The following is a 26,348-nucleotide window of genomic DNA, read 5'->3' on the forward strand; positions in this document are numbered from 1 at the left end:
TGAAAAAAAAATTTTGAAAATTTCTTTCATTTTTGCAAAAAACGATAAGGGGTTACATCATTAAAATTGTCAAAAATCCACATTTTTTAACATTTTAAATTGAGTATGCAGTTTTGTTGCCATAATAAAAACTAGCACGGGACAGGTATCCGATTTGAAATTACTGCATTTTTGGCTGAGTTATGAGTTTTGGAAAATTCGATTTATAGACAAAATTGACACATAATATATGGAAAATGTATACTCAAAGAAAGGTATTAAAGGTTTAGTCAGAAGCTTGTAGAAATGTGAAGGAATAATTTCCGAATAAATTGAGTACGCAGTTTTATTGCTATAGTAACAAGAATCATTGAAAATTTTACCGATTTGAAATTACTGCAGTTTTGGCTAAGTTATGAGTTTTGGAAAATTCGATTTATAGACAAAATTGACACAATTGGAAAAAATCAACTCAAAGAAAGGTATTAAAGGTTTAGTCAGAAGCTTGTAGAAATGTGAAGGAATAATTTCCGAATAAATTGAGTACGCAGTTTTATTGCTATAGTAACAAGAATCATTGGAAATTTTACCGATTTAAAATTACTGCAGTTTTGGCTAAGTTATGAGTTTTGGAAAATTCGATTTATAGACAAAATTGACACAATTGGAAAAAATCAACTCAAAGAAAGGTATTAAAGGTTTAGTCAGAAGCTTGTAGAAATGTGAAGGAATAATTTCCGAATAAATTGAGTACGCAGTTTTATTGCTATAGTAACAAGAATCATTGGAAATTTTACCGATTTGAAATTACTGCAGTTTTGGCTAAGTTATGAGTTTTGGAAAATTCGATTTATAGACAAAATTGACACAATTGGAAAAAATCAACTCAAAGAAAGGTATTAAAGGTTTAGTCAGAAGCTTGTAGAAATGTGAAGGAATAATTTCCGAATAAATTGAGTACGCAGTTTTATTGCTATAGTAACAAGAATCATTGGAAATTTTACCGATTTAAAATTACTGCAGTTTTGGCTAAGTTATGAGTTTTGGAAAATTCGATTTATAGACAAAATTGACACAATTGGAAAAAATCAACTCAAAGAAAGGTATTAAAGGTTTAGTCAGAAGCTTGTAGAAATGTGAAGGAATAATTTCCGAATAAATTGAGTACGCAGTTTTATTGCTATAGTAACAAGAATCATTGGAAATTTTACCGATTTAAAATTACTGCAGTTTTGGCTAAGTTATGAGTTTTGGAAAATTCGATTTATAGACAAAATTGACACAATTGGAAAAAATCAACTCAAAGAAATGTATTAAAGGTTTAGTCAGAAGCTTGTAGAAATGTGAAGGCATCATTTCCAAATAAATTGAGTACGCAGTTTTATTGCTATAATAACAACTATCATTGGAAATTTTTCCGATTTGAAATTACTGCATTTTTAGCTAAGTTATGAGTTTTGGAAAATTTGATTTATAGACAAAATTGTCATATAAAATATAGAAAAAATCAAGTCAAAGAAAGGTATTAAAGGTTTAGTCAGAAGCTTGAAAAACAGCGAAGGAGCCATTTCCGACCCCATAAATCATATATATTATTGATCAGCATCATCAGCTGAATCAATCTAACTATGTCCGGTTGAAAAAATTTTTTTAAAATTTCTTCCATTTTTGCAAAAAACGATAAGGGGTTACATCATTAAAATTGTCAAAAATCGACATTTTTTAAGATTTTAAATTGAGTATGCAGTTTTGTTGCCATAATAAAAACTAGCACGGGACAGGTATCCGATTTGAAATTACTGCATTTTTGGCTGAGTTATGAGTTTTGGAAAATTCGATTTATAGACAAAATTGACACATAATATATGGAAAATGTATACTCAAAGAAAGGTATTAAAGGTTTAGTCAGAAGCTTGTAGAAATGTGAAGGAATCATTTCCGAATAAATTGAGTACGCAGTTTTATTGCTATAGTAACAAGAATCATTGGAAATTTTTCCGATTTGAAATTACTGCAGTTTTGGCTAAGTTATGAGTTTTGGAAAATTCGATTTATAGACAAAATTGTCATATAAAATATAGAAAAAATCAAGTCAAAGAAAGGTATTAAAGGTTTAGTCAGAAGCTTGAAAAACAGTAAAGGAGCCATTTCCGACCCCATAAATCATATATATTATTGATCAGCATCATCAGCTGAATCAATCTAACTATGTCCGGTTGAAAAAAAAATTTTGAAAATTTCTTTCATTTTTGCAAAAAACGATAAGGGGTTACATCATTAAAATTGTCAAAAATCGACATTTTTTAACATTTTAAATTGAGTATGCAGTTTTGTTGCCATAATAAAAACTAGCACGGGACAGGTATCCGATATACTGCATTTTTGGCTGAGTTATGAGTTTGGGAAAATTTGATTTATAGACAAAATTGACAAAATTGGAAAAAATCAACTCAAAGAAAGGTATTAAAGGTTTAGTCAGAAGCTTGTAGAAATGTGAAGGCATCATTTCCGAATAAATTCAGTACGCAGTTTTATTGCTATAATAACAACTATCATTGGAAATTTTTCCGATTTGAAATTACTGCATTTTTGGCTGAGTTCTGAGTTTTGGAAAATTCGATTTATAGACACAATTGTCATATAAAATATAATCATATATATTATTATATTATTATATTTAAACATTTTAAATTGAGAAGTCAGTTTTAATAATTTGCTTTAAATTAATTAAAACTGCTGTCCGATTTGAAATTTATGGTTTTTTTGCTTAGTTGTGAGTTATTTAAACTTTGATTTGTCTTAAAAATTGTCATATAAATTTATTGATAAATATTTCAAATAATGAGATTATTTTTCTTCGTTGTTTGTCATCAGTTTGGAATTTGCCACAATGTGATGCTAGCTTAAAATAAACAAAGCAGCATCAAAAAAAGAGAAAACGCGAGAGGAGCTGGAAAAGTGAAAAACTGAAACAGGTAGCAGCTGCCTGGCGCTAAAGTGCCAACTTATGCCACGAAAATGCTTGAATATAATGGTCGTTGAGGGAGGCATGAAGGATGGTGCGGCGGGGTGGCTTTGGGCGTTGGGTGGTATGCAATTGTGCCATGCCACCACAAAGGCCGCCAAGATGACGACGAGGACGACGACGACGGGCAGGACGACGGGAAGGACGAAAGTGGAACGAGAGGCCGGAGCACCGCTGCTGCGTTGGCATTAAGTGGCATGTGGAAGCGGCTACAAGGACACTGATAATGATGGAAAAATTCCCTGGGCACATACACATAACACACATTGCTCTGTTAGCTCCGCTCATCACTTTATCAGCCCAAGGAGTCAACTAGTTGGTACTCAGCTTAAATGTCCTTCATCGTCTTGGCTAAAACACGGAGGGAAAATCAAGCGAACTGTAGGCACTTGAAGAAATTGTTAATATTAAATAAATTTATAGGAGAATTATATTGCCTGTTTTCCGGAGAATAGAAAAGTGTATATATATATATTAATATATATACATATTTCATGGCATTTATACAGTACTGGAGGATTTTCTTATTTAAATTTTAACAGTGCTTTAGAAATAAAAATTACCTTCTACAAAGTCACGTATATATCCCTAATACCCTGCCCTAGCCACATATATAAAAATTGCACTAGCAGCCGCAAGACAGTGACAAAAAGGCACTTCCCGCCTCTCCCATCTCGCCAATCCCTTGTCCTTCGTCCTTCGTACCTTCTGCCACTGACAGGTGCAAGGCAGGACAGTGGGTGGCAATGGGCAATGGGTGGTGGACTGCAGGTGAAAGGTTGCAGGAAGGCAACTGGGAAAACGAAATCGACCTTGACTGACAGCTTGACATGAACTCGACTGCTCTCGACGTTGCTGCTCTTTACTTGGCTTCACACCGAGATCCCAGCATCGGGCTCATTATTTTCGCTTTAGCTGGACAGAAGGTAAGGAGGTTGTATGCGGTGAATGTAAATGGTTTTTCGTCTTTAAAGCCGACAAACCGCAAGCCATGGTCCACGTTAACAGTAAGTAACTCCAACTCACCAAATGGAGTTCCCTTGAATTTTCAGTGGCCTCTGACACGCCTGCGTGCTATAAATTCATAAGCCAGTCAGTGGGAGTCTTTATCAGCCAGTTGGCATTGCTTAATTACATGTTATTCCTGTATAAATCAAAGCAAACGGAACGAAATTGAGATCATCAAGGGGCATTAGCTGATAAAATGAGGGCAAAGTATTTCCAGAGCTTAAAAATAATAATATAATAGTATACCTTAACACCTCTAAAATGCTACACAAAATGTAAATAAAAATCTCAAAAAATTGCAAACAGACACCAAGATTTATTTTGATTTAAATTCCTGACTTGGCGGCGTTCTTAAAATATTTACAACTTGGGTAGGTTTTTAGGACCTGTCTTAAATATTTATGAGATTATGCACGGGGCACAAATGAGCTATTGATGTGGCCCAGACCACAGGGGTGGAGTGGAGTTCAGTATCGACTCAGATTCGTTGGGCGCAGAGGCGATTTCCATTTTACACAATGTTTCCCGAATGGCCCCAGAAAGTAGGCAACGTTTTTCATTGAAATGCCTGCGGCCCAAAGACAATGTCAAGCTCCTGCGACATTGTGTGTGTGTGTGCGAAGGATATGGGGGCATAAGGCATAAAATGGCTATCATGTCGTCGTTCTCCCAGTACCGTGCCAAAGGTTCATAAATTCGTTTTAATCCTGCTTTATGGCGACATCACATCGAACATGAACTTTAACGCGCATGTGACTACGGCGACGGCTTCATTTGCATTTTACAACTTCATTTGGCAGCCGGAATGCGAGGCGAAAATAAAAGAAATGTGCGCCGCCGTCGAACCAATTGCCGCAGTTTCTCTATGAGCTGAGGGGAGTATCCTGCCACGCCCACGTTCCACTGAGTTTTTATGGTATGAAATTATTGTTTAATCTTGGCCAGTGGTCAATGCCCACTGTTCACTGGGAGCGTTACACGACAAGCGACAATTACTTGCCCTGCAACCCTTCCTCCCCGGAAAGCCAGGGACCGGAAGTGGACATTTGCACGCCCCTCGATTGAGTCCCGGAAAAAATAGCTCCATTCGAACCATTAAAACGCGCTGGGTGCTTTTTCTTTTTTTTTTTTGTTTTCTTTCAATTCTCAACTAATTTATTTTTGCTTGTTCTTGTTGCTGGGTGAAATGTTTTTCGAGCTTTAGTTTAGTGACACCCTAAAGTATATTTTTTTTCGTTTGGTTTTGTCATCGTTTTAAATTACAATTTCGCAATCGACTGAATTGAGTTTTTGGATCTAATTGGTTTACAATTTGCGAACTGAAAACTGAAAAACGAACGTCTAACGATTGATCCATCCTGCAGTCTGTGCCAACTCAAACTTATGTTACTCGTAATCGTATTTAAGGTCATCTATATTATCCTTGTTTATATTGAGATCGCTTAAAGTACAAAACACTTGTAGTTAGACTAACACGAGAGTTTTTGTTTTTTTTTTTGGGAGGGTTCTATGGCTAGGATTAGGTTTCAGATAGGTGTGATCGAGATAGTGTATCCTTTGGTTTTTACTTTTTCTAAAGGGATTGCTGTCTATACACTTACAATGTTTTATGTTTTTTGGGTTTTTATGTAGTTTGTGTTGAATAATGCGTAGCGAGTATAAAGAGTGGAAAAGTGTTTCTATAATACAACAGAGGGTCTGGGCTATGAACCAGTTGAGTGTCCTCCAGCTAACTAACCCTAACTAACTATCCAGACAAATGCATTTCTCGATCAAGGACCTTGAGCTTGCACGGACTTTACTATAGGGTTAATGGCAGTGTATTGAAATTATTTGTATTTTTAAAGGAATGTTAGTAACATATGTAACAGAAAATCGAATTTGATTAGAAAGAAATATTTTTCAAACTTGATCTATATATTTTTTGTGAAGAAACAACTTTAAATCCTCAGGAGTCTTCCCTTTTGGGTATAAATAAATTCCTTTGCCGGCAAGCTCATGCCCTCTTCGGCTGGCCGAAGTCAGGAGAATTTCCTCCTTCTCCCTTCACTGCATCCTTTGATCCTGCGGCTGTACACGATTTCGATTAGCTCTTGAAGATGTCCTGACCGGGCTGCGGCGAGGCGGGTGATCCTCCTGCTCCATTTGCTGCTCCGCCATCCCCATTCAGTCGCTTCAACATGGCATTCCGATGCAGCCAATAGGGCGGCGGATCTGGCGGCTGCCCTGGCAACAGGGTCTTTGCCTTGAGATTACTCGTCGCCGGCGGAGGCTTTGGGCTGTGCGAGGCTGCACTGTACATCACGGGATCGGCCAGTTGGGCCGCTGACTGGCCAATGGCCACACGCAGAGGTGTCTCCTTTTTGCGTATGGTGTCACAGGTCTCCTTCATCTTGCACAGCTGATCCTGCAGGTTGCGGTACTCCTCGAGGAAGCGTTCCAACTGCGCGGCATGATAGTCATAGGCGGCCACCGAGGAGTTGGCTGCCCCGGCAGCTCGAGATGCCAAGGCAGAGAAATCCAAGAGGGGCGTGGCCGCACTGGACAGGGATCTCTGATGCTGCACGGGACTCGAAGGCAAGCTGGGCTTTTGTCCGAGCTTGTGACCCGGCAGCAGGTTGCCTTTGTGGGCGCCACTCTGCACCAGATTGAGGAAACTGTTGGACCTCTGACCGCCGCCCGTGTATGTCGCCGTGCTGGAGTAGTTCGCATAGCTGGACTCCGCCGAGTAGCGCCTGCCCAGGCCCATGGCCTCGTTGAGGAAGCTGCCATCGCCCAGCGTGCTGCTCCCATACTTGCTCGAGTTGTCCGCCAACAGTGGCGACTGACTGTCCGAGGAGTTGCGGAAGTACTTCCCGCTGGTCTTCAGCTTTCGTGGCAGAGTGCACAATCCCCCGTTCAGGGTAGGAGCGGCGCCCTGTCCCTGTTGCTGAGCCTGTGCCACCGCATACTTGGCAATGTCCAGCAGATCCGGATAGTTGCTGTCGAAGAGATCACTCTCCTGGCCCTCGCTGCAGAACACCGAGGTGGCCATCTCATCCGCTGGATGGTTGCCATAGTGCGAGTAGGGCGACGCGGAGCCGCCAGGATTTAGAGATGACGAAGTTGCCGAATTGACTGGCTTGCTATGCGGTGAATTGATCTTCGTGGTGGCAATGGGTGTGGTCTTCCAGCTGTGTCCCGCATAACCCGCTAGGCGAGCAGCGGCATCCACCTGGCTGGATATAGAACTGGACGCAGAATCGGTGCTGGAAAAGAGAAAAAAAATTAATATATACATTAATTAAGTAATTAAATAGTACGTTGTATAAATAAATTGAAATTTTAATGAATATAAGCCTTGTAATGTCTGAACTGAGGCCTAAAAGCCTGACCCATTGACATGGCTTTTCGGTATATCCTGGTTTCATAAAGAATATTCATGATTGCGGAATGTTTCTTTGACGGTGGCCCCCCTCATGTATAAATACCACGGATTGCTATGTGCCTTGAGTGCTTGACTTTTCAGATTCTCGTTATTCGGCCGGCAGTGTCCTCGTCCATGAAGATAACCGGCGACGCATCCATTAGCCTCGCACTCGTATACGCGGCAGGACTTTCCCCCCTTTTACATGACAAGCGCCAATCAGGCAGAGTGAGTCCTTCGTGTGCCCAAAATAAAGCACTTTTCGGGCAGGATGTGGATGTGGGATGTTGGATGTGCTCGCATATTTCGCGCGTCATTAGCACGCGCGTTTTCTCTGGCCGAGCAGGAGGAGAAGCTGCCAGCGAATGGAGGTAGAACGAGGTGTGGGTTGGTTGGCTGGTTGGTTCGTAGGAGGACCGACCGTAGGCCCACACTCGTGCTCAAAGTGGAAGTGTCAAGTGTTGCCCATAATACGGACGCAATACGGAGATCCGGGCGCGTTCCGCACTCGAGCATGACAGCTCTTTGACAGGGACACGGACACCCGGTCGGGGGACAATTGCCACTCGAAGTAACGAGAACCGCAGAAACAAAGGGCGCCCGGAGGGGCCAACCGGTTGTGCACTGGCCAAAAGAAGGGATATATTGAACAAATGAAAATATATACGTGCATATCAGGTAGCTCTTCTGTATTCACTTTAGATTAAGTGGAATGCTCAACAAATGTTTAGATTTTCTTAAGAATTAAAGAACAATAAAGAATGTTTGACTCAGTTATGATGGATTTTCCTCTCTAGGGTATTGAAATTTCCCTTTCTTCCTTTATAGTTATAGTTAAATCAATGTTAAGGACTTTTCCCCCAGTGTATCTCAACTCACCCGCCGATGTCGATGAGGCGCGGTATGTGCAGATCCGTTTCCTCCAGCGGCACTGAGTTATTCGCTCCGGATGCGGAGGCAACATGTCCCTGGGAGCTCTTCCTCGGCTGCGGCTGGCTGGGATGTGGGTGGTGCGGATGCTGGCTCTGCTGCAGCTGCTGCAGCTGCTGCTGCTGCTGCACTGAGTGATGATGCTGTTGCTCCTCCTCCTCGTCGTCGCAGTGCGTAGACACGTGCAGATAGTCCCCGTTCCTTCGCTGAGCACTTCCCGCACTCGGATTCACAATGGCCGCCACCTGACCCGCATCGTTGTCGTTCAGCGGAGTGTGGGCCGCCCGTAGGTAGCCCTGCTCCTCGGCATCCTGGAAGAGACCAGCGCCCGTGGCGCTGCCACCTCCACAGCTGGCCCCGCCGCCCAGGTCTGGCCTCGTCCTGGCGGTCATCTCGATCTTCTCGTAGCTCTCACTCCGTCGCACCGGTGGCACCGAGTTCCAAAGTCGCAGTTTCCGGCGTCGTTGCAGGGAACACAGGCAGATGGCCGCAAAGGAGGATCCGCCGACCAAGAGTAGGGCCGCAATGGCTCCGAGGAGCACAATCCTTACACCCCAGGGCGCTTCCGGAGGCCGTCGGGACACAGCCAATGTCACACTGGCCTCCACTTTGCCGGCCTTGTTCTCCGCGGCACATGTGTAGATACCCGCATCCTGCATATCCGCCGTGAGAATGGTCAGGTTCGAGGCATTCCTTAGCATATTGACAACGTAGGTCTTCCTGCCCTGCGTGGCTGCCGCTGTCCGGGGCTCTGAATCGGAGTCACCATCTCCGCCAGCACTCAGGTTAGCTATGAGGCGATTCTTCAGCAGCCACTTCACCGCCGGCTGGGGCACTCCCTCCACATAGCAGCTCATGGTGATGTTCCTGCCCTCCACTCCATGGGCCGTGGTGTCCGTGGCCACGATCTGCGGCACGCAGGCAAAGTCATCCACATCGAGCTTGTCCCAAGCCCGGCCCGAGAGTCGTGGCGGTGACTCACAGGTGGGCGGTATGCCACTGGGAATATTCTGCTGCAGCATCCAGGCTCGCAGCGGGCGCAGGGAACAGCTGCAGTTCCACGCATTGCGGGCCAGCTCCAGACCGTGCAGGGAGGCCAGCGAGGTGATGGTGCCACTCCTGACCTCGCTCAGCCGATTCCCGTCCAGCTTCAGCCACTCCAGGCTGCTCTCCAGCCCGGCAAAGGCGCGCACTGCTATGTGCGACAGCCGGCAGTCGCTCAGCTCCAGCTTCACCAGTTGCGGCACATGGCCGAAGGCATCGTCCGGCACACGGAGAATGGGATTCCCGCTCAGTCGCAGCTCCCTCAGCTCCGAGACGTGATAGAGGGCCAGCGAGGGTATGGCCGTCAGCTGGTTCTGGCTGAGATCGAGCTCCACCAGGTTGATCAGCTTGCGGAACGCATGCCGCTCTATGAGACGCAGGTGACACCTGGCCAGGTACACCTTCTGCAGGTTAAGCAGCTGGGCGGCCGCAAAGCTGTCGTCGGGTATCGACTGGATCTCGTTGCCGCTGAGGTCCAGCAGCTGGGTGCCCGCGTCCAGCGGCAGGGGGATATGTGTAAGGTTGGCGTTAAGGCACAAGACGGACTCCTTGCCGCTCTTCCACTTGCACTCGCACACCGCCGGGCACTCGGCTCGCAGCTGGCCCATCTGGCCCAGCCAGGAGCAGCAGCACAGCAGCCAGAGCAGGTGCGGCAGCGGCAGGATCTGGCGCAGACGCGGGATCAGGGGCGGGTGCAGGCGCCGCTGGGGACGCTGTGGACGCGGGCCTTTTCGCCGCACCTTTGTGGCAAGCGTAAGGCGCTGGGCGCTATTGTCGCTGGCTATGTCCTGGCAATGTCCTGGCGCAGCCGGGCTCTCCAGCGTCGCCCCTCCCGCTGCCATTGCATACTCGAACGAGAATAGTTCCGGCTGATGGTCCGCCTCAGGCCTAAAACAGAGAGGGAGAGCGGAGAGATGGGGCAAAAGTTAGTGCGGTTGTCGTAAACTCAGAACTGCGGACAGTTTAATGGGCTCGAGGAAGCCACTTTATATATTCTATTGTTTCCACTGAGGGAAAAATATAATTAATATGATGGGATATAACAACAATATATACAAAAAAATAACAAAAGAAAAAAACTAGCAGTCTGTTTTTTTTTAACATATCAAAATCTAATAACTAAGGATTACTAATTAAGCACATAAAACAATACTTAACTTTGAATAAAACATAAAATTTATAATACATATTAAATACTATAATATGAAACCATTTAATATTAAGTTCAGCACCTATTAAACTTCATATTTGTTAAGAACAACATATTTTTCCAAGTGCATTTCCATCACAACCGTCACTGGGCCCACATTAAGTCATAACAACACTCTGCCAGGAGACCCACAAAGCCATAAGAGTTTTCCTCATTCCTTTCGCCCCTGGCAAACCCTAAAGTACAACTACAAATTTTGGCTTTCCTTAGTTTTCCCTTTTTGCCTGCCATTTTTTCCGTTTTTTTCTACTTTTTATTTGTATTTTCTTTTTTTTGGCTATGCCCCGCGGTTTGTTTGACTTGGCTAAGGTCCCAAGTCGTCGTCCACTGAGTGGCATGTGTGTACGTCAGTATGTATGTTTGTGCGGCATGTTGCAATTATGGCCCTCGACCATGCAACCAACCCAAAAACAACTAGTTGCCCCTCGTCGCGATGCCGCCGCCCTCGGCGTGGCTTAATATATGAAATTTGCATGCAGTCAACGGGGCGTATGCTCAACATTTTGGCATTTCCGCGTTAATTTTTCAAGCCCAAAACCGCATGGCTGGCAAAGCTTAAATCTCGGTCTCTCCTTCCATTGCCACCTGATGCCCGGTCCATACCGAATGTCGTTACTTTTAATTAAACTAAAAATTAAAAAGGAAATGAAGTGTTGAAAATGGGGGAAAAAAACTATAAATGTGTTAAGTACCATATTATGAAAAGGTAATCCTGTGGATATGTATGGAATTAAATAAAACTAAATGGAAATGTGTGTTTTCTTATTTAACTTATTAAAAATTGTTTCAAAAATTGTTATCTGGACATAATTTAACATCTTTAAAGATAAGTTTTTCCCATTTTTCATTGAACACAAATACTATACGGCCAGCGAAATGTATCAACTAAAAAGTGCCACGAATTAAACCGAATTGAATTTCTCAGTATACGAAAAACAAGAAAATCACCCACGGAATTCAATTGATGGCAGAGCTTTTCTCGGTTTTCACACGGGAAAATCGCATCGCTGACTGGCCTCTGGCATTTCAATCGAGTCCCCCCGTTTCCATTTCGAATGGCGCTCATACAAATGCCTTTTGGCCAGGTCGATCGATTGACGGCTTAATTATACATTAATACCTCACATATATTTAATTTAAATTGGACGATTGAGCAAACACTGAGTTGTGCTCGCGGGCCTTGACTTTTGGGCAACGTAGAGCATTTGTTAGGGAATATTTTCAATGTGGAAATGGAAGAATATCAGAAACAGAAAATAGTAACAGAAACCGGAAGCCACAAAGCAAACAAAATGCTTGCAAAAACCGCGATGGTGTCGAAGGGAAGTACGGGTTGGGGTACGGGTTTTGACTGGAATGGCTTTGTCACTAATGCAACTATATGTGTTTGTGTGTGTTTGCGTGAACACGTTGGTGTGGAGGGCGTTTAGGGGTCAATACACTGGACGACAGCCGCAGAAATGAAATGGAGTTTTTGCATGTTGCTGAAAAATACTCAGCTGCATTTTTGCCCAGCCAAAACAAAGAGAAAGCGAGTGCCAAGAAGGCCTAAGTCGACCTATGGATACCCAATATATATTCTTAATAATAATAAGGAAACTATACAGATTTAAGGACTAATGGTTATGTAGGGTGAAGTAATTAGTAGAGGGACAGACAGTTCCTTCAGGCATTTTTTATCTCCTTATCTTATATGAAAACATATTACCATAAATCAAACATACCCCTAATTCTTTGCCATTATAATGGGTATAACAACGAAGCAGATACTGCAAAAAGGGAAATGGGAATGCCGCAGTGTGAGTGCCAGAGCGAGTCAATGTCTGTGTGTGTCTGTGTGAGTTCGTGTCTGTGGTTGTGGCATTGTCGTTGCCGTTTATCATATGTGAGCACTGCGCCGTGAAGTATGCAACATGCAAATGCAAATGTTGCTGGCTGCCTTTGTTGTGTGGCGCTTTTTCTTGGGCTCCTTCCCTGTCGCTTCGCTCCTTCTTTCGCTCGCAAGTCGTATGTTTGTTCTTCTGCAGACACTAATCCTATTTATGTTGCATTGCAGCGGGGTTAATAATTTTATTTCCAACTTGCACAGCTCTGCAGTGTCCGCTGCAGTCAGTCGCCTCTCCCGAAAGCCGCTTTTCCTGCTTATGACACACGATACGTGCCCGGAGTTCGAGAAACTTTCCCTGGAGATTTGTGTTGGCTCGGAAAACCTACACATGGAGACAAGCTCAGGAGCAATGGCCACAGTGAAGTTTGTGAAAAGGTAAAGGGATGGGATGGGATGGTGGGGTTCGGGCAGCGTTCTGCCTAATGAAACTCGCATTAACGGAAAGCTCTATATGCTATGCTCTCTCCTTCTCCAAAAATGGCAGCTCACAAATGTGAGATCTCACATGTCACTGACGATTTCCACGAAATAGTATATCCCTGCTCCAGTGAGATAATGTTACACTTGGGAAAATATAATGTGTATATATTTGCATTGACAATACGCTAAAAATTTCTTATATAAAATTCCTAAGGTTAAGTAAGTCTTTAGTAGAAAGTCTTTAAACATTGTTTAATCTTAAAAACTATTTTATTTTCAATAAAACGATCAAATAAGTAAGGCTCAATTTTATTTTTCGTTAGTTATATCTTTATAAGTATATAGTTTTTAATAAACTTATAGAAGAATTGTTTCTAGCTCCATTTTCATACCCTTGCAGAGTATAGTAATATGAATATGAAGCTTGTTATAATGTCAAGGATGCATTTTTGACCCTATAAATCATATATATTCTTGATCAACATCGATTTAGCTATCTCCTGCAAGAAAACAATTTTTCAACATTTATTCCATTAAATAAAAAAGGTAAATAAAAAAGATCAAAAAATGAAATTTCTTAAATTTTTAAATTGAGTATGCAGATTTGTTAACCTAATAAAAACTTACACAGGAACGATTTCTGAATTGAAATCGATGCATTTTTGGCTTAGTAATGAGTTTTTAAACTTTGATTTGTCTTATAAAAATATTGAAAATTATCGATTCAAGGAAAACCTGACAAAAAATTGAATTTCTTAAATTCTTAAATTGAGTGTGCAGATACGGAAAATTATCTATTCAAAGAATGTGAATAATTTAAGTTAATTCAAGGTGATATAAACTTTGGCTTCCCGAAGTTACTATTCTTTTTTATTGTCCTTACAAGTCCACTCTGATTATTTATGCCTGCGCGGTGTAAGACGTATTATGTGACAGCTGCCAAATGTTAGCTGGCTTTGTTTTTGGCAGAGATTTTTGGCTAACTTTCGGAAGTCTCCTTCTCCATCCCTCTCTCTCAGACACACACACAGCCTCTAGCCTTTGCTTTAATGTAAAAATAATGTCCTTTCAGGCGGCATTGATTGCAAATAAATTACGCACACACTGGGAAGAACTGAGTTCGAGTGAGAGAACAGATTAAGTGGCCGAAAATGCTGCCATCGTTGACTTCATAAAGCCACGCAAACACACACACATTTGTAAGTCGGGAAATTTTTGGGGGAAAGGGGATGGTAGGAAAATGGTAAAAGCCTGGCTGGCCAAAATGGCAGCTCCCCCATTAATTTCACTTTGGCGCCGCGTTCCGTTTGCTGAAACTTTAATTAGAAAATCCTGGCAAAAAGATTTTTTGTGTAATTTTCGCTGCTTGAATGCCTTCGCTAAGCTGGAGTAGCAGCAGGAGCAGGAACAGGACCTGGAGCAGGACCTGGAGAAGGAGCCCGACTACTTCCCTATCTGCTTGCCGCTGATAATGAAGTTCTTTTGCTTCCACTTTCTTGTATTCTTTGCATTCACACTTCCGGCTTCATTATGCGCGAATTATTTTAGCTGCACTTCCTTTCCTTCCTCTAACCATCCGCCCGATTTGCCCGTCTTCGACCGTCCGGAGGTTGAAGCAAATATTATTCCACTTCTCCTGCTCAGAGACTTTGATAGTAAATTCCCTTTTAATACTCTAACGCTTGATGGGGTTTAATGATTACATTAGAAATAGATTTTCCCCGTTTTTATAGAGCTTTAATATACTTTATTTAGATTTACTAAATTTTAAGTAATTATTTCCATAAAGGTTCCATAAAATAAAACCAAAAATCGCTTAACAGAACAGATTCCACATCAAGGAAAGAGCATTCAGTGACCACCACTTCATCAGTGAAAGCCAAAACGGAGTTAAAAGTAATCTCTAGGCCATTCCCTCCAGTTCGCTGTCATTATTCATTTTTGTGTGCATTTCTTTTTGTGCTGTGTAACCTTTTTTGCCGCATTGTTTTGCAGCTGTAAAGCAATTTTCGCAAGCATAATAGACTTTACCAGCTAAAAACAAAAAAATGTGAGTGGGGAAAACAACTTGGGACTGAAGAGGGGTTGGGGGAAAACTCCAAGCCAAATGCCAGAAAAAAATATATAGCGCAAGAGTAAAACAGAAGCTAAGCGTTATTTCTCAAGAGGCTTGGTCCAAGGGAAAACGACTCTTGGTAACCTGGGGAATACACTTCTTTTTTCTGTTTTCGCCCAGATTTTTCTCGAGTCCCCCTGGCTGCTGTGGTCAGTTGCAGTTTCAGAATGGATAAAACTACCGCGACTAGGCCTAGGGTCCTTGCTGCCACATTGTTTGCACCGCTGCATCCTTTCAACTCCGCCGACCCGAGCTCCCATTTTCGCCAAGTGCCACTTCAGCGGCTGTTGTTTCGCTATTTGTTGCTTGCCGGCCTTTGTCAACATTTGTATTGCCATTTGTTGTTGATTTTAAGGGAGAGGCATTCCGGCAAGGGGAAAGTTCTTGACAGAAAGTCACTGGAATTTTATAAACTATTCTGTCAAATGCGATGCTAACGACCCCAAATGAATTTTTATAAAAGATTTAATTTAAATTTTATTAATTTTCACTTGAATATAAAGCTAATAATACTATATAAACTGAAGACCGATGTTTCCTTTTAAATAAACCCCTCAAAGAACTATGTTACATCTCTTATTACAAGCACCCTTCTTCACCATCTTGAGAACCACTTGCATTTCTCTTTTCCATTTTCCATTTCCCCTCATCAAAGTTTCCCTGGCAAAATGCTCATATTTATGCCGTGCAAGTATCAGCACTTGAACATAAGTTTCCATTGAGTTCGACACTTATTGGGCATGATAAATCACTTGTCCTGGAATGGCAGGCCTGGATAATTATTACCAAGAGCAAATAGTATATAAATTTATTACCCCTTGGCAGAGCACAATACGAAGAATAGGATTTTGTGGTGTTTTGTCATCGCTGTGAATGTTTAGTGTGTGGCAATTAAATAAACGTTTATCTTGGCCAGGCCGTAAAAAAGTTGTTGGCTTAAGTGCCTGATAAGCATCCTCCCTTGGCTGGTAGACCTTCCGAAGCGTGTGTCTTATTAAGCCATAAATAGAGAAATAAAAGTTAAATTATAACAGGCAGCTAGTAGACAGGCACGCGCACCTTTTTCGAAGACCCATTTCCCATGTATCCAGTTCACAGGACCTTCACAATAACCAATAATACCGAAAGCCAATAAAAGTAAACAACCCGGGTGAAAAGCAGCAACAAAACAAAAAGCTGGAGGGCAGCAGCCCGCATACGCATGTCGTATTGCGTATACGTAATATGTATTACGTATACGCACCGCACACACACACACACGCGCGTTTACAATATCCTTAACATAAATATCCAAAAATACTGTGGGTGCTTCAATTTTACGACGATACGGAGTCGAAGTCCCTTTCTCCATCCTGACAACGTGTTCAATTGCCGCAATAAAACTTCTTGATAATATGTGAAAATCATACAAAGCACAATATTAAATTAGCCCACAACGAAAATGTGAATGGCATTGACGACAACAATAACAACAGCAGCAACACAAAGCACATTGAACATTAAATTGTGGCCAAGGACCATAAAATGTGCAAATGTCAGCCCGAAAAAGCCACAGAAAAAGTTGATCAGCATATTCTTTTTCGGTTTTTCCCCTGCTTTTTTTTTATCCTGGGAAAACACAAGCAGGAGGCGTGGCCGGAGCCAAACTGCCGCAAGGTAAGCAAACCCATAGAATCGAATGGTTCCATTTTAATGTTGGATCCGAGCATCCATTTCAACGGATGTATTTTGTAAATTAAATTAATGTTTGCCGACATTTTTTGGCAACTCGTCCGATTGTGGTGGATATAATTTGAGAGCACAATTCAGGTCGACTTATAGTTATCGGCATCGCAAATAAGTTTTCGGAACTAGCAAACTGAATTAATTTCACAAACTAAAAGTTTTCCCTGGAGCCATTTGCCCAGCGGGAAAACACTGAGAAAATGCAGAGCAGAATGTATTTGATGATAATAGAAATTAGTTAATTAGGCAATAGTACAGTTTAATATATATTTTTTAATGTAAGTAACAAACAGAATATAAAAAATAAAGGTAGAATTTACTACTAAATTTAATGGAGTACCTTTAATGATATATGTATATAGAAATTATTATAAGTGCACTTCCCCCCGCTGTGCTTCTAATCAAATATTCCTTTCTTCATTGAACCTTGAATGACATTTCCATCTACCTTCATTTGTTTAAACGAGATGCAAACCTCAATCAAAACAAATGAAAACATCGCGTCACTTTATTTGTTTGCTTCTGTTTTGGGCACACCGAAAAGTTCCAGGACATCACAATTGGTTTTGTGTGACAGTTATTGATTATTTAGAGGCAGGACCTCATCGAAACCGAGCGAGGGGCTGCTGGGAAATCATTGAAATGGGAGCAGAGTCCCGGATCGAAGGCAGCTCAACTAATTGTCCAGTTTCCAAACTGAAATGCCATGGCAACGTCGCCAAGCTGAAGCAGATGCAACTTTAATGGCGGAAAAAAGGATTTTTGGCCAGGAGTGAGCTTGGCGACCGGAAATTTGATTTGCCCTTCCTTCGACGTCAACAGTTTTTGCGTTTTTCGCCACAAGGGCAGCAGCACAGCTTCTGGTTAAATGCATTTTTCAACTTTTTTCCCCTGCAGTGCAGAGTTCAATAATAACATAATATATACATATATATATTCTAGATTTTTTTTAATTTTTACCCATTTTTATTTTCATTTTTGGTTACGATTTCCTGGCGCGTTTTCACGCCAGGCTGATTCGATTTGCACTTGAATCGCTGGTTGGCTGTGGAGGTTGCAGTTTTTCCAACTGAGCGGTGCCAATGCCAACGATTGGGCCAAATTCCATTGCCATTTACTTTCATTCGGTTCGCAAATATTTGCCAAAACTGAATGCAAAAATTACACATGCATTGTGTCGCCGAAAATTTCAGCTATTATGCGCAAATCAAACATAACGATTCCCGATTGTACGAATGCCACGCACACATTTCCTTATATCAACAATTATTTTTTTGGTTGAAGTATTTTTAAGATAAATAAACGAGGGAGAAATGTTTAATATTATTTTAAGGGATGCGAGATCTATACGGAATTTACTATTTATATTTATGGGTAAAATCAGAATTATAAAGATATCTAAAAAAATGTTAACTAGTTTAGAGGCTTTGTAAGATTATTAAGAAAAACATATGGTTTCTTGAAGTTCAGAGTTTAAATCTTCAAATATTTATGTAATAGTTTACCTGTTTTAATCTGTGTTTTTTTCTATTCGAAAATCGCTAGATTAAATAATTAATCCAAGCTTGGCAAATCCCTTAGTGTATTTCTTCGGTGAGAAGCTTGTAAAAATCTTGTGAGAAATCCTCTTATGACAACAAGGCGAAACTCAGACAGTAACCGACTTGATTGCATTTCCTTAGCTTTTCTTCCACCTGCCTGGTCGTGGAGGAAACTCCGCCTGCCATTCTGTTTTCTATTTTCAATTTCCCCCCTACCCGTGCTGCCGAAAGAAGGATAATATTGGCAGCCAGTGCAGCCGTTGACTTTTCCAATTGCAGCATCAACATTGACGGCAGCTGGAAAATCCTCGCTTCGCTCAGCTGATTGCTTCGGGAAAACTTTGAAACAACATGTAGCGGCAGCTAAACTAACAGATAACAGATAGCAGATAAGGGATAACGGATAGCGGGCAAGTCCTTGACGAACTACTTTCCTTGGCTTTTCCATTTGCACTTTTGTCACATTTTCAGTTCGATGGAAATAATCAGCCAAGGAAAAGCCTTTGATTATTAGAGTTGTCACTGAGAACAGGCTTTTCTGATTGAAGATTGATATTACAAAGCTTTTCCTACCAATTTGTTTACTTTAATGCAGCATTACAGAGCACAACAAAATTCTTTAATTTAAAATAAAACCTTTAGAATATTTACAAATATATGTATATCGATATGAATACATTGAATTAGAGCGTGATATGCAATAACAATATGTTGGCACACATTGTTTTAGTGCTTATCCTCCCGCTGGGATTGAGCGTAAAAAACGAGCAATTTATTACTGTCATCGGCCAGGGAGCCCATCGAAATGAAATGCAAACACACATATAACATACACATCTCGGCCCATTTCTCATAATTGAAATTGTAACGGATCAGGGAATGCAAATAAATACATACTCCCGATACTGGGGCCCATTAAAAGCATTTCAATGCATATTCCGCCCGTCTATTGTGCTGGCTCATGAATTATTGCATATATATAACACGCAGCCTCGATATTCCCACCGATTTTTTGTTTTCCCCGCCATTGAGTACCCTCCCACGGGGTGACCCACATGGCATTTTTCAGTTGTTAGTTGCAGTCAATTAAATGCAAGGGATTATATCAAAATCTTTGCTGTTTTTAATAAATATGCAAACATTTGCATAGAACATGGCCATAAAAAGGTATAGCTAGTACCGGGAAAAAAAATACAAAAAGCAAGCAGGGCTTTTTTTATTGTCTGACTCGGCCACGAATGGGAATTTATAATAACCGGTCTATTTTATGGCTTTAACGGCGACAATCGACAGGATAAAGCCCAAAACATTTTGCAGGACAAGGAATAAGCCAGCTCAAAGCCCTGGCTGGATGGATGAGAGAGCGAATCCCAATTCCCATGTGGCTCCTCCCCATATATACCCTGGGAACGGCATTAGTTTGGCATAAATTTCAAGGCTTACCCACCTCTATTCGAGTTATTTATGCAGAATAACAAAGCGCCGCTCAGAAAGTATTTAAATATGCATATGAAATGGGCGGTTGAAGGTATGATTTAAACAGTGGATTAGCCCTACAAGGGAATTTTCAATACAGTACACTTTCCCTTAAATTGAGGAAAAATATTTATGTTTAAAGCCATGCAGGATATTATAATTTTAGTCAAAAACTTGTTACGCTGTGAAGAAGTCATTTCCGACCAAATAAATCATCGTAAGTATCTATGATCATTAATTAATTATGACCAGTAATTAACTATGCTCAGTAAATATCTACAACCAGTAAGTATGTATGATCAGTTATAACTTTAATCACTTGTACACAACACATTTCTGAAACTTGGCCGGCAGAAGACACTTCGTTCCGGGGATGTTAAAACCAGTTGGGAATCATATGATATGATTATTAACTATGAAGAGTAAGTATCTATGACCAGTAATTAACTCTGAATAGTAAGTATCTATGATCAGTAAGTGCCTATGAACAGTAAGTATTAATGAACCTTGAGTAACTCTGATCAGTAAGTATCTAAGACGAGTAAGTAACTATGATTGGTAAGTAGCTTTATCCATTAAGTATGTATGATCAGTTACTAATTTTGAACACTAATCAACAATGACTTGCAACTTTTGTAACACAACACATTTCTGAGACTGGGCCGGCAGAAGACACTTCGTTCCGGGGATGTTAAAACCAGTTGGGAATCATATGATATGATGATTAACTATGACCAGTAAGTAACTCTGATCAGTAAGTATCTAAGACCAGTAAGTAACTATGATTAGTAAGTAGCTTTAGCCATTAAGTATGTATGATCAGTTACTAATTTTGAACACTAATAAACAATGACTTGCAATTTTTGTAACACAACACATTTCTGAGACTGGGCCGGCAGAAGACACTTCGTTCCGGGGATGTTAAAACCAGTTGGGAATCATATGATATGATGATTAACTATGAAGAGTAAGTATCTATGACCAGTAATTAACTCTAAACAGTAAGTATCTATGACCAGTAAGTAACTATGATCAGGAGGTATCTATAACCACTAGGTATGAATGATCAGTTACTAACTTTGAACACTAATAAACAATGACTTGCAACTTTTGTAACACAACACATTTCTGAGACTGGGCCGGCAGAAGACACTTCGTTCCGGGGATGTTAAAACCAGTTGGGAATCATATGATATGATGATTAACTATTAAGAGTAAGTATCTATGACCAGTAATTAACTCTAAACAGTAAGTATCTATGACCAGTAAGTGCCTATGAACAGTAAGTATTAATGAACCTTGAGTAACTCTGATCAGTAAGTATCTAAGACCAGTAAGTAACTATGATTAGTAAGTAGCTTTAGCCATTAAGTATGTATGATCAGTTACTAATTTTGAACACTAATAAACAATGACTTGCAATTTTTGTAACACAACACATTTCTGAGACTGGGCCGGCAGAAGACACTTCGTTCCGGGGATGTTAAAACCAGTTGGGAATCATATGATATGATGATTAACTATGAAGAGTAAGTATCTATGACCAGTAATTAACTCTAAACAGTAAGTATCTATGACCAGTAAGTAACTATGATCAGGAGGTATCTATAACCACTAGGTATGAATGATCAGTTACTAACTTTGAACACTAATAAACAATGACTTGCAACTTTTGTAACACAACACATTTCTGAGACTGGGCCGGCAGAAGACACTTCGTTCCGGGGATGTTAAAACCAGTTGGGAATCATATGATATGATGATTAACTATTAAGAGTAAGTATCTATGACCAGTAATTAACTCTAAACAGTAAGTATCTATGACCAGTAAGTGCCTATGAACAGTAAGTATTAATGAACCTTGAGTAACTCTGATCAGTAAGTATCTAAGACCAGTAAGTAACTATGATTAGTAAGTAGCTTTAGCCATTAAGTATGTATGATCAGTTACTAATTTTGAACACTAAGAAACAATGACTTGCAACTTTTGTAACACAACACATTACTGAGACTGCCCGGCAGAAGTCACTTCGTTCCGGAGATGTGAGAACAAGTTAGGAATCATATGATATGCTGATTACCTATGAAGAGTAAGTATCTATGACCAGTAATTACCTATGAAGAGTAAGTATCTATGACCAGTAATTAACTCTGATCAGTAAGTATCAATGACCAGTAAGTAACTATGATCAGGAGGTATCTATAACCACTAGGTATGAATGATCAGTTACCAACTTTGAACACTAATAAACAATGACTTGCAACTTTTGTAACAACACATTACTGAGACTGCCCGGCAGAAGTCACTTCGTTCCGGAGATGTGAGAACAAGTTAGGAATCATATGATATGCTGATAAGTATCTATGACCAGTAATTACCTATGAAGAGTAAGTATCTATGACCAGTAATTAACTCTGATCAGTAAGTATCTATGACCAGTAAGTAACTATGATCAGGAGGTATCTATAACCACTAGGTATGAATGATCAGTTACTAACTTTGAACACTAATAAACAATGACTTGCAACTTTTGTAACACAACACATTTCTGAAACTTGGCCGGCAGAAGTCACTTCGTTCCGGGGATGTTTGAACAAGTTGGGAATCATATGCATGTGCGAGATTTGTTTTGGAACAAATTTAAACGCAAGCTATTTGAATGAAACTATGGAGTTATTCGTCTATATAATTTTACTACTATATAAGTCGGAGCATGGCGAATCGGTGGACTATATATATACATATATATAGCTGTCATAGGAACGATCGGAAAATTTAAAGGAAACAAATTTTAACTTTTCCTGGTTTTAACCGATTTTCATTAAATTTTATATATAGCCAGTATATATTAATCTAGATTTTTTTTTTACATTTTATACAAATCGGATAATAGATATCTGCCATAGAAACAATCGTTAAAAATAGAGGAAAATGCAAACTGGTGAAATAAATGAAAGCAGGCGTTACTTTATAGTTGTTTAACATATTTATATTATATTAACACGTAGTGATCGGATTTCAATCTGCAAGAGTGTACAAACTTCTGCGTACCGATGTAACTTCCTTTATTTTTAAGTTTTTATTTTAATTAAAAGAAGCTTTGCTAAATTCGACAAAGCAGGCCTACAAGAATACCGTACAGTGGCATTGGTTTGTTTAAGAAAATTTGTGAATTTCACACAATTTTTTTCTAAATTTAAAAATATGCTTTTAGTATATATTGTATAAAGCTGAACTATATCCCCAAATGTGTGCTTTAATTGGTTTTTGGTTTAACTACAATAAAAGATACTCATCAATCCCTCTTGCAACCCCTTGATTCTTCCACTTTGCCTACTCAGATTTAATTTAAAATTCATTGAGCTAAGCCGCGTTTTTCACGAAAATCCTTCTATTAAATATTTGATTTATATACATTTTACAAGCTTCTCTTGCATCAGCTTCCACTGTAGCCGCTGAGGTATTGGCAATATAGCATTTTTAATACCTTTTGGCTGGATGCACAGGCACAAAAGAGTGCCACACCTGACCACACACCCTTACCCCCATGTTCCATACTATATATATATATAGACTATATATAGTTTATTTACCATCGTTGTTGGCTTTTGTGCGATATGCGGCCTGTCTGTAGCCGTTGTTGTATTGTTATTGAAAAGCATTTGGCCATCAAATATGCATACATGTATATGCACACACAGTCGCATGCACATGCATACATATATAGTCCACCTATTCAGATATCAATATACACACACACAGAGAGAGTGTGTGTGGTGGAGTGGCATTCAGGTCAGTGGATCAAAAATGCCAAAGACGACTTACAAAAGTTAAAAACAGGCTGACTGCCTGGACATCAGCATCGAAATGTGGGCAACTGTGTGGCCCATAAATATTCGTATATGCACGTCTCTCCTGCCTCATCTGTGCTCCACTTTCGCTTTTTGTGTTTGTGCACTCAGGGTCCAACTTTCGGTCAAGTGGAGCAGGAGAGGAGCAGGACTCTACCCAGAGGAGGAGGATGATGAGAAGGAGCAGCAACCGGAAAGGCGAAGGTCAGCAGCTGTTCAATGCACCGTGGGGGAAAGTTTTCCCTTAAGCCAAAGTACAACTTGTCGTGCCCATTAATTTAATTATAATCATAACTTGTATGCTAATTCAATTCGATTTGATTGGTGGCCAGAGGAAATACAACTTTCAATAAGTAATTTTTAATAAATTAAATCTATCTTTTAGATACTAATTTCTTTCCAAAACCCGCTTAAATCAAAGCCTCAGACATCGCATTTTTGGGTTAGAGCAAAAAGCCACAGATTGTTGAAATCCCTACTTCCCTCAAAAGCCAATAAAAGTCAAAGCCAAGTCCCAATGCCAAGTCTCGATCCACATTTTCCGCCCATTTTCCGCCCATTTCCCAACCAGCAGAAGCCCCCTTGCATTACCATAAAAAGGGACTGCAGTTCGGGGACTCCAAACGAAACGCATTTGTATGCACTTTTGCTTTTCCTCGCCAAACATCAGCCCGGCGAATGCAACATTAAGGCGAAAGTGTTGTTCCTTCATGTCCTGCATATGTGATGGTGTGATGTGTGGGTGTGTGGGTGTGAGTGAGTGTGGCTGTGGGTGTGTGAGTATGTGGCCCGCTTATGCGCCATTATGCAGAGAAAAGGAAAAGGGAGAGATCGGTGCCTAAGTGCTTTTTCTTTGCTCACGAGCGTAGGCGAATCCCGAAAAGAAGGGGGTGCATCATTGTTTGCCCATTAGGGGGTGGTAATGGGTTAATAGAGGGAGTTGATGAGGGCTGCAGGATTAATGCAGGGAAAGGCATTTTCTTTACACACACACACACACAAGCAAAGCTACAAGCCGAATTGAAGATTTTAAAGGAAAGAAGCCAAGTCAATAGGTTTATGGTGTTTTCCTAATATAAAATTCACAAAAATAAAATAAAGTGACACATTATCTGTATTAAATTCACATTAATTCACAGAAGATTGATTGATTTTAAATAATGAGCAACATTTGCGTAAATAAGCCGCAATCACAAAAGCTAATAGTTATTTAAAACGATAGAAAACCAAAGGTAAAAGGAAATATTAAGAATATTCTAATCAAATAAATAATAATTAAATACATAACCATACTTTAGCTAATTCTAAGGAAATTTACGTTGAATTCTTTTACAAATATTAGATAATTTGGATAAGTTAATAATGATTCAGAAATTCATTATCAATTTTCTTATATGTTACTACTTAGAAAGCATTATATCTTTTAATCCGTTAAATAAACCTTTGATGCTTCTTTAAATAAGTATATAAATATAATACAAAGAAGTCACAAATGATTCCTTCATTGTATCCAATTAATTCCCAAAAATTTAGTCACACTTGAATCCGGGATTGATCCAAACTTGATTCTTTTTTGCGACCTGTAGAGCATTTGGCAATCGTTTTCGCTGAACTTTTGTGCAATGCACAATAGAAGCCACTAAAAAGAGTAAACAATTTGCGCGCATAAAAGCCGTAGAGCAAATAAACTCCTTCCACAAAATCCTGGCAGCCCAGAACAATGCAAATAAAACAAAAGCGAACGAAACGAAACGAAACGAAACGGAGCAGTTGAGCTTGCCTACTAATGCAAACAGTGAGCCAAAGCCACACAAACACACACCACACACACCCACACACTCTGGCAAACACACCCCTTAACCCACACACACACATACACACACAGTCACACACATACATATCCTGGCCGCAAGGTGCTTTGTGATGTTTTTGTTGTTCCTGCGTCGGTTTTGCGGGTTGGGTTGTTTAATTTCAGCTACGGATAGGCATCCAGCAATTCTTTTTAATCATGTTTATGGCCAAGCAAATACACACACACACACACAGATTTAATTGCAGTCGAAAAATTATAAATTTCAAAAAAATAAATACACAAATACAATTTAAATTTCCATAAATTGAAAACCTAGATTAGCCGAAAATGCAACTGTGAGTCGCCACAGTAATTGAATTTGAACAATTAATAATCGGGCAGAGAATTTGAAATTCATTTGCAGCATTTAAAATTTGGCTCAATGGCATTTAAATGGTATTTTTGCATTATTAATTTCTCAGGTAAAAGTGATCAATCAAAGCCAAGGTTTTTAGGCTGATGAATACCGGAATACTTGAAGACGAAAATCTCGGACATTTCTAATTTAAATTCATCTCTGTCGAGTCAGTAATTTTTAATTGTCTGAATCAATCCGCGCTCGAAATTTTAATTAAATATTTAAATTAAATGCGCAAACAACACAACCGAGAGCTGCAAATAAACAAGCTGGGGAATAAATGTACACACACTAAACGTGTGTGTCCGTCCCCGTCCTTGGGCTCCCTTTCACCCATTTTGGTGGTGATGAAAATTCATTTTTTTCTGCATAATAAATACATTTTAGTAGTCCGCCATTCATTTGCATTCATTAGGAATTTCATTCGTGTGGGTTTAGCGCGAGTGTGTGTGTGTTTTAGCAATTAAACAAAAACTCTCCCCCAAGGAGACGGGAATGGGACAAAGTCAAGGACAATT

General features: G+C 40.3%; 1 protein-coding gene across 3 annotated transcripts in view; it reads right to left on the minus strand.

Annotated features, from left to right (window-relative positions):
• Window positions 1-5,122: 5,122 nt before the first annotated feature.
• kek3 (leucine-rich repeat, immunoglobulin-like domain-containing kekkon 3 protein) overlaps window positions 5,123-26,348 on the minus strand; it is a 238,020-nt gene continuing 216,794 nt past the window's right edge. For all 3 annotated transcript variants that reach the window (XM_086830990.1, XM_086830989.1, XM_086830991.1), the window contains 2 exons: window positions 8,298-10,280; window positions 5,123-7,260 (listed from right to left, as the gene is read on the minus strand). In XM_086830990.1, coding sequence (XP_086687116.1) covers window positions 6,099-7,260; window positions 8,298-10,234 — 3,099 coding nt within the window. In that variant the 5' untranslated portion in view covers window positions 10,235-10,280 and the 3' untranslated portion in view covers window positions 5,123-6,098. The remainder of the gene's footprint in view (window positions 7,261-8,297; window positions 10,281-26,348) is intronic.

Source organism: Drosophila serrata, unplaced genomic scaffold, assembly GCF_035046125.1.
Source record: "Drosophila serrata isolate PLE 108 unplaced genomic scaffold, ASM3504612v1 contig_240, whole genome shotgun sequence".
NCBI classification, from domain to species: Eukaryota; Metazoa; Arthropoda; class Insecta; order Diptera; family Drosophilidae; genus Drosophila; species Drosophila serrata.